The 8,021-nt window shown below is 41.3% G+C and overlaps 1 protein-coding gene across 2 annotated transcripts; it reads left to right on the top strand.

The window, feature by feature from the left end:
• Positions 1 to 1,158: 1,158 nt before the first annotated feature.
• Positions 1,159 to 6,446, top strand: LOC133893055 (uncharacterized). 2 transcript variants are annotated; one of them, XR_009904435.1, is made up of 8 exons: positions 1,159 to 1,656; positions 2,004 to 2,167; positions 3,092 to 3,297; positions 4,274 to 4,528; positions 4,649 to 4,735; positions 5,353 to 5,525; positions 5,676 to 5,840; positions 6,040 to 6,446. XR_009904435.1 is itself a non-coding variant. In XM_062334026.1 (8 exons), exons 1-7 carry the CDS (start codon positions 1,217 to 1,219, stop codon positions 5,782 to 5,784), a joined length of 1,434 nt encoding a protein of 477 aa, XP_062190010.1. In that variant the 5' UTR covers positions 1,159 to 1,216; the 3' UTR covers position 5,785; positions 6,040 to 6,446. The 2 variants fall into 2 exon arrangements, 1 of the variants encoding a protein (XP_062190010.1); XM_062334026.1 differs by having other exon boundaries at positions 5,676 to 5,785.
• The last annotated feature ends 1,575 nt before the right edge of the window (positions 6,447 to 8,021 follow it).

The following is an 8,021-nucleotide window of genomic DNA, read 5'->3' as shown; positions in this document are numbered from 1 at the left end:
TACCTATTTGATTGGACTTTTGGCTTTTTTGCTATTAGCTTTTGCAATAAAATTTTAGCTTCTCAGCAAACAAAAAGCTAAAAAACTTATCTCAACTAGCTTCTCAGCTTTTAGTTCATTTCGTTAGAAGCTAGCTTTTTAGCTTTCTAAAAGCTAGCTCACAGCTAGACTGTTTGATTTGACTTCTAGCTTATGAGAAGCAGAAACCTAGAAAAACATAAACAAACAGGCCCTTAGCCTTGACAAGGTGATTGATATGGCATAATGCTTTGATGATGTCGTAATGACATTTTCGACATGACAATCATAAAAAAGCTATGAGAATTCCCCATTCGCAACAACTCGGTCACGACTTACCTTGACATTGCTCTTAGCATCCTGCTTATTCGTCCATGTGTACTTTGGTTCCGAAAAACCCAGATCAACCAGCCCACAATCCTCGAGGCAGCTTTAGAACATAGACATGTTAGAATCTGATCGATCTCTAGCTTCCAGATGTTCATCATGGAATAACACTTCGTTAAATCTCCACAACAAATCCACGAGCCAATCCACTAACGGTGTAACTGACGCATGAGGTTCCAAAACTGAAGACGAACATCCCTACACGGTTCGCCATACACAAAAGTCACTTGCCACAGCACATACTAGCTTGGGAAACCACCACATCAATGAAGTGGGAATTGTATCCTCTCAAAGACACTGTATAGGTTTGTAACCAGAATAGAGCCAAACCTCCACTAAGGCCCTCACAACTAACAACAAAAGAATTAGAGAAACCAAGCCACCACATGAAATTCTTTGCTATGTTATCCCACATCTTCATCTCGGAGAGGAAGAGGGGGAGGGGCAATACATCTTACATCCGCTCATATGGTCTCAGATTCAGTCAATCCAACAGTAACTCAGCTCAATTTGTCCAGACAGATACAACCAATCAAAACTCAACATATTCAAATACAACCAACAAAACATTTTTTTAACAAATATAATTCCACTTAATCTGCTTCATCTTAATATATTTATACAGTACAACTCTACTAAACCTCCTCTAAGGGACAATCACACCCTATTGGGTAAGCATGCGCAAGCCCGGCCCATTTGAAAATTGACAGCCCATTAGTGACCCCGACAGCCACAAGCCAACCCAGGAAGAGTCCAATTGAGCTCCATACCCTTCTCTCCGCTCCCCCGGCCTAAAACCCCACCGCAGAAAATGCTCCTCCGCCCCCTCCTCCGCCATGGCGGCGCCGCCGCCGCCGCGGCAGCCTCCGCCGGCATCCGCGCCACCGCTCCCCACGACCCTCCCGCCGCGCTGGCCTCCCTCCTCCTTTCGTTCCGATCCTACGCGAAGGCGAAGGCGAAGGGCGGGGGCAAGCCGGCGGCGTCCACGTCGAACCGTGGGAAGGTCCGCGCCAAGGACCCGCGCGGAGTGGCGTCAGCCGACGACGCTGCGGGGGGCGACTTCTCCGCCGGAGGCGGGGGCGGTGCCGGGGGCGACGACATTGACGCCGAGTTCGAGATGCCCACCGACCCGCTGCCCCCGACCTACGATCCCGCGCTCGATGTCGGCCCCGGCGGACGCCGGCTCTTCGCCTTCACTGACACCTTCGGGTCCTTCGCCCACCGCGACGCCAACGTCTACGTCGACTTCACGTACGCTCCCTTCTCGTCGCCCTTCCTGCCGTCTCGATTCCATTGGATCCAAATGCGCGTGTACTATGGGGTTTGGATCTCGGGGTGGCATTGTGGTGAACATTTGATGTTTTGCATGGCCAAGTTAATTGTTGTTATGCAGCGATCATAGGTTAAACTTTGATGCCAAATTTTGAACTGATAGATTGTATCGGATTTGGCCATAGTACAATTGTAAGTAAGTTTGACCCTATGTAGGAATTTTTGTTCTTGGCTTAGCATTGTGTTGCTTCATTGCTAACCTAATCCTGGAGTTTGAGTGTTGCTATTGTTTATATGCTCCCTTGATTTTATCTTCTTCTTTTCAGTTTGGATGAATGGAATGCCATGTTACCAGAGGGGTTGCCAGCAGGGATGATGAAGGAGTTTCAGGAGACGAGACGGTGTGCTGTGATGGTGAGGAAGAGCTTCCTAGATCTCCGGGATAATTTCCGTAGGATTGTTGATCCAGCCATTACAACCAAGCTCAAAGGTGTGTAATGTATTGATTGTTATGCATATTGGATTCTTGGGTGTTTCTATCTGTTACTAAGACTGTATGTGATGTGTTGGCTTCTGATACAACGTGCTGTGCTGTCAATTTACATGCAGTATAGTGCTGGTATGGTTTGAATGGCTTAAGTTTTAATTTTTCTAGCATGGATATTGTTGGTTTGTTTCAGATTCTAGTTAACGCAATTGTTACTGATGGCATAGCATTAATCTCTTATGGGAAATATTGGTCAAGAACATGCTGTGCCTGTTAACATGCATCATATTTGTGGTTTCAATAAACTGATGTAAATATGTAATGGTATGCCAACTTCTGTTTTGTCAAAGTTGACATTGGAAATTAAGAGAATACGTCCGTTGATCCGGCGTTAGTTCCTCCTGGACTCATAAGCTATACTATCCGAAGAAAAAAAGTGCCACTGAGAACGAGGCCTCTTAATCCTAGAAGTGGTATGCTTTTTCAACTGCAAAATTAATAGCGAAACAATCTTAATTTCTTTATATGTTTTGCTGAATCTTTTGAAATAAGATCTGAATTGATATCGGTGCTGCAGGCAGAATTGCTTTATGCCTTCTAGGCATTTTGCCAACTAATACCATTTACAAATGAGAGCAAGTACTCCATTATCACTCCATAAGCATGCAGATACTTGTGCATTTGAAAGTGTATAGTATTTTTATTATATTCCATTTGTTGCAAGAGTAAAGCTGTTTAATTTGCATCATAAGTCATGTTTATGAGAATCCATGGTTTAGTTTTTATTTCCCTACTGATCATACTACCATTGTCAAAGCATATAAACTACAATGCAATTGCATATGTGTGCATATTTTAACATTTTACCTCATATTATTGTTTTTTATTAATAATTCTCAATCATTTTTCCTGCTTACTTGTCTTCAGATATCAAAAAACAAATTGTCTTGGATGGCCCACGGAGTTGCGGTAAAAGCATTGCACTTGCTATGCTTGTCCACTGGGCACGTACTGAAGGATGGCTGGTATTCTATGTTCCGCAAGGGAAGGATTGGACTCATGGAGGATTCTTCTATAGAAACACATACAGTGAATTTTTCGATACACCAGTACAAGCTGCAAAGATCTTGCAGGTGCTAAGCTCTCTGTGATCTGCATGTTTTAGTTCCCTTAAATAGACTGTTTTGCATATTCCTATTTTCTTTTTCCTCAACATTTAGGGATGCAAACAGAATGCATGATCATCAGGTGCTGTTATGCTTGTTTTGTTGGTGTGTCATCTGTTCTGTCTAAGCACTTCAAATTTTGCTAGCTTGATGTTCTTCATGATGTATCAATCATCATGTGTGACAACAAATCCAAGAATACAATGTGTTGATCAGTGGCCATGGCATATCGATTAACATGGAATCCAATTTGATACTGGTAGAGCCTCTTGTTCAAATTTTCACAGCAGTGTATGATAAAGGTTGCTGATTTTCTTACAGATTGATATTATTTTTAAATGTCTTAGGCGTTCTATGTTTTGTATCATATAGGCTTCATCAATATATAGCAAAATTGGTTTCTCAGTCACAGTTTTATTGGTAAGAAAGTTGTTTTTTGCTAATAGGTCAATAGAAATGTAACATGCTTGTTCATTTGTTTTCTATATATTTTTCTCATCACATTTGGGTCTAAGGGTTCTCTACAAGTGTATATGTCCAATGCTAGAAAGCAAATTTTCTTTTTACAAATCTGTGACATTTGGACTTGGACACAATCCCCGAAACATAACTCTGACCACTAATTTCTATTGCAATATATTGATGAAGCCTACTAAAATTATTGTTATGAAAGTACTTTCAAGACAATTATGCACTTATTAATTTTATATTTCCAATTTAAATATTTTAAAAGATATTGCTGCCATAATGTAAAAAGCTGCACGCCTCCAAAACATCATTTTTTTTAATTGGAGGTAGTACCTCTTAAGTGTCGGATGTACGTGGCAAGAAGGTTTCTTGTTGATGATCATGCAAATAAAATGCATATCTAGGAATTTCTTGCTACTAAAGCGTGCTGGATGGAACAACAATTCTTCAAAGTCTGTTTCTATTGCCGCTTCAGGATTTTTTGAAGTACAATGAAACACGCTTACAACAATTACCATGTCAAATTCTTGAGCCCATTCCCCTGGGAGAAGGTGCTGGTGTTGGAATGATGAAAGGGGCTGACACAACGGAAATGCCTGAAGGGTCCACATTGTATGATCTCATTCAAACTGGGATAACCCACACACAGGCTTCAGTTGGTGTTGTAGTTCGCTTAAGGAAGGAGTTGTCACTTGTTAAAGACGTGCCTGTATTATTTGCTATTGATCAGGTATGTTGGAGTATTGAATCCATAATTTGAACCGCCTGCTGCGACTTCTATGTCTGATAGTTATATGATTAAAACACCCCATTAATGATCAAGCACATTAAAGAATTTTTTCTTTTGCAGTACAATAGTTGGTTTACATTCAGTGACTTCCAGGAACCTGTAACTGTTAGGTCTTGTCGACCAATTCATGCGAAAGAGCTTACAACGGTTTGTTACACTGAGCTGCTTACATCATGTTCAAGCATTACATTCTATGTCCTTCCGTATCCTCCCTTGAAAGTAGCAAACCTTTGTGTATCCTTTCTGCTTATTTTCTAGCTTTGTTGGTAGTGATGTTGTAAAAATTTTTAAGGTTCTTACCCTTTCTGTGTTCATTCTCTTATCTTCTGCAACCTTTTGAGTGCTCTGTTCTGTTGGCTAATGTAGCAAATTTCTGGTTCGTGAGAGTGCTTCTTTTTTATTTGGATATCTGGAGTACTTTTTTTTTAGGTGGAGATCTACAATACAGTTGGCAGGTGTTCAATGTGTAGTTTTGTAACACTTTTTTAAATGTGGTAATCAGTTCCCTGCACATAGTTTGCTGCTCATAATAGCAAGTTTTATTTAATATATCTTCTCCTTCTACAATTGTTTATGGTCCTGAAATCAAAATTTGTATGTGACATGAGGTTTAATGATGCTTTTAGGTCTCGTGACTATAATTTTGAGAATTATACAGTTAGCTTGGTCCAGCACTACAATTGATGCTGTTACACTAGGGAAGACATCAGTGATATTTGGATATAACATATTTAATGTTTCACTTGTTGCTTACTTTTCAACAGGTTAGTGCTTATAGGTCAATGTTGCATAATGATATGATGGTAGGAGCCTTTTCACACTCAACCGCAGTTGGGAAACTACGGCAGGAGCTGCCAGATGTTCCTTCTGATGCTCGTTTGATGTTTCCACGTTACACCTTAGATGAAGCTGAGACTGTGTGTCACTATTATATGAGGTACCTCTTTTAGAAAATCGACATAATTCTGTCTAGTGATAGCGTTGGATATTCTGTCATGGCCAACACTGGCATATGCTTGTTCAAGTTTCCAAGTATCTGTTACCTGTTAATTCAATCAATGAACACTGCAATCTGCTTGTTGGCCAGGCAAAAGATCATTCGGCGTGAGAGTTTTTCAGAAGAGAAGTGGAAAAAGATCTATTATTTATCAAATGGAAACGGCTCAGAGATGAGGTGGCTTGCTGCCTTTGTTTGAGGTAGTAAACTCCTGAAATTGTTCAATAGCTGCAATATCACATTCTTAAGGAAAAAGTACATTTTACTCCCCCAAAGTTTACTCTTAATAGCGATCTGTAATCCTTTTTTTTTTTAGATGATAATAATGGTCTGTAATCAACTAGTCATATATAGTTTCAGATGGATGCATGAGTTTTCCTTGTCAAATTTTTTTCTTCCGTTGATCTCTAGCTTTGAGTAATTTTCTGATCTTATTTGCACTTTTCTCATGCAGTTTCTCATACCCTGATATGTTAGCTGTCTAGAAAGATCGCCACTTCTGTTTCAGCATGCTGTTCGATAGAACAATTCTCCATTGTTGTATACTTGTAATCTGTCTTATGGAATTCCTAGGAGAAAAATGGCTACCTAAGCACATTTCCAAGATTTTATTTCCCCAGCAGTTCAAGAGGGAACATGTTTGGCTACAAGCCTGCTGCTTCAAATGTCACCTATATGTTTCAGACAACATTCTCCATGTGTGCTGAGTAGAATTTGAAGAGCCAAAACATTAGTTCGTGGTGCTCATTTATATCATGAGGTGTCATGAAGTCCTGCTTAGTGATGCTATATATGAAATAATAACCAACTGATGTATAACATTGGTCTTGGAGAAGTTTTAACATGTTTTGGTTCCCATAATCTTTTTTTGTTGTACCGCCGTACAATTATGGGTTGGGAACTATCTTTTTCTTTTGACGAACTGAAAGGTTACATGTATCAGGCAGAGTCCTGCTACAGTGTTACGGAGAGAAGGTGGGGCTGTATATTTACGGGTCTACTGTAGCACCGTAACACTGTATCAAGTACTGTATCAGTATCGTTTGTAGAGTCTGCCAGTGGGCCCGGGTCGAGGAAACATGGGCGGATTACTGTAGCAATACTGTAGTAACACTGTTTATAGAGGCTGACAGCGGGACCGGAGAGAAAATGAGGAGCAGAAGGTATAAAATAGGGTAGCTGTTGGAGATGAAAAAATAAGGGATGCTGTAATAGTATTTTTGAGGATGAAAATTTAAGGTAGCTACTGAAGATGGCCTAAACAGGTATGGTTTATCTGACCGAGATCTTTCTTTTACCAAGAACTACCGTACATGATGGCTTCTGCGTCTACAGTTTACATGACAAATGGATGCATTGGCAGAATACGATGAGTACACAAATGATACACGGAATCCCAATCATGCGCAAACAGAGCTTCTAATCTAGTTGCATCCATGGAACAGAGTTACAGAGGGAGCTGAAAGCACTAGCTAGCTGCTGCCAGTTACACAGAATGATGCAGTCCTCGTCCTTGATTTCTTCTTCTCACCTTTTCGTCGGAACTAAGAGACAAATTGCAGCCACCCGCCTCGATGAGGAAGACACGGCGCCATTTCTTGCACCGGTGGCATCGATGAGACTTCTCCTTTGATGTAGAGGAGTGTATTCTCAGTCTTAGCAGACTTATTGACGATTTACATGAGCTCTTTGATCATCTCAGGCTCTTTTCTATAGATATCTTTAACACATCGTCGGCTCTTGACCATTTGAGTGAACGTCTGAATGACATCATAGTCGCTAATCTTGGAGATGGTATTCCAGGTGTTGTTGAAGTGGCGCACGAACTCGCTCAAGGTTTTGTTCTCTATCTACTCGCAATAGTGGAGGTTTTTTTTTTGCTGGGGAAAAAATATGTACCCTGAAAGTTGGCTCGGAACATGTCGCAAAGCTGCTCCGAGGAGTTGATTTTCCCCGACGCTAGATTGGTCAACCATGTTTTGGCTGCCCCTTCAAGGGCTATGGGAAGGTAATTTTCCTTTACCTTCTCATCCCCACTAGCCGCTTGGATGGCCATGGTATAGATTTAGAGGAACTCAATAGGATTTGTGCTCTTGTTGTACTTCTCGATCGACCCAGGGTGGAACCTTGCTAGCTACCTTACGTTTCATAGATTTGGAGAGAAAGCTAGACACCTGTTGATGACACCCTGCTTGATTTTTTTTACAGGGGTCGAGGATCGGCCTCGACTTGAACGGTGTTGGGACATCCCCTGATCAAATCGTTGAGGGGCGGATGATGCCACCTCGGGGGTCCTCGGATGTCTCCGTCGGCTATCGATGACCTTGCACAAGTCATTCTTTGATTGACAAGGCCCAACGATGGTTATTCACTCGGTTGTCATCCCGGGAAGCTTTGTTCCTGGGGTGGCGCCTTTCTGAGTCCGACATATCTTAT

This window comes from Phragmites australis, chromosome 15, assembly GCF_958298935.1.
Source record: "Phragmites australis chromosome 15, lpPhrAust1.1, whole genome shotgun sequence".
NCBI classification, from domain to species: Eukaryota; Viridiplantae; Streptophyta; class Magnoliopsida; order Poales; family Poaceae; genus Phragmites; species Phragmites australis.
The sequence above is the reverse complement of the archived record's forward strand: the minus strand, read 5'-3'. Positions and strand labels throughout refer to the sequence as shown.

Coding starts and splice junctions, on each gene's coding strand:
- LOC133893055 (XM_062334026.1), top strand. CDS start 1,217: ATGCTCCTCCGCCCCCTCCTCCGCCATGGCGGCGCCGCCGCCGCCGCG. Junction 1,657..2,003: donor AACGTCTACGTCGACTTCAC/GTACGCTCCCTT, acceptor TCTTCTTTTCAG/TTTGGATGAATGGAATGCCA. Junction 3,298..4,273: donor AAGCTGCAAAGATCTTGCAG/GTGCTAAGCTCT, acceptor TTGCCGCTTCAG/GATTTTTTGAAGTACAATGA.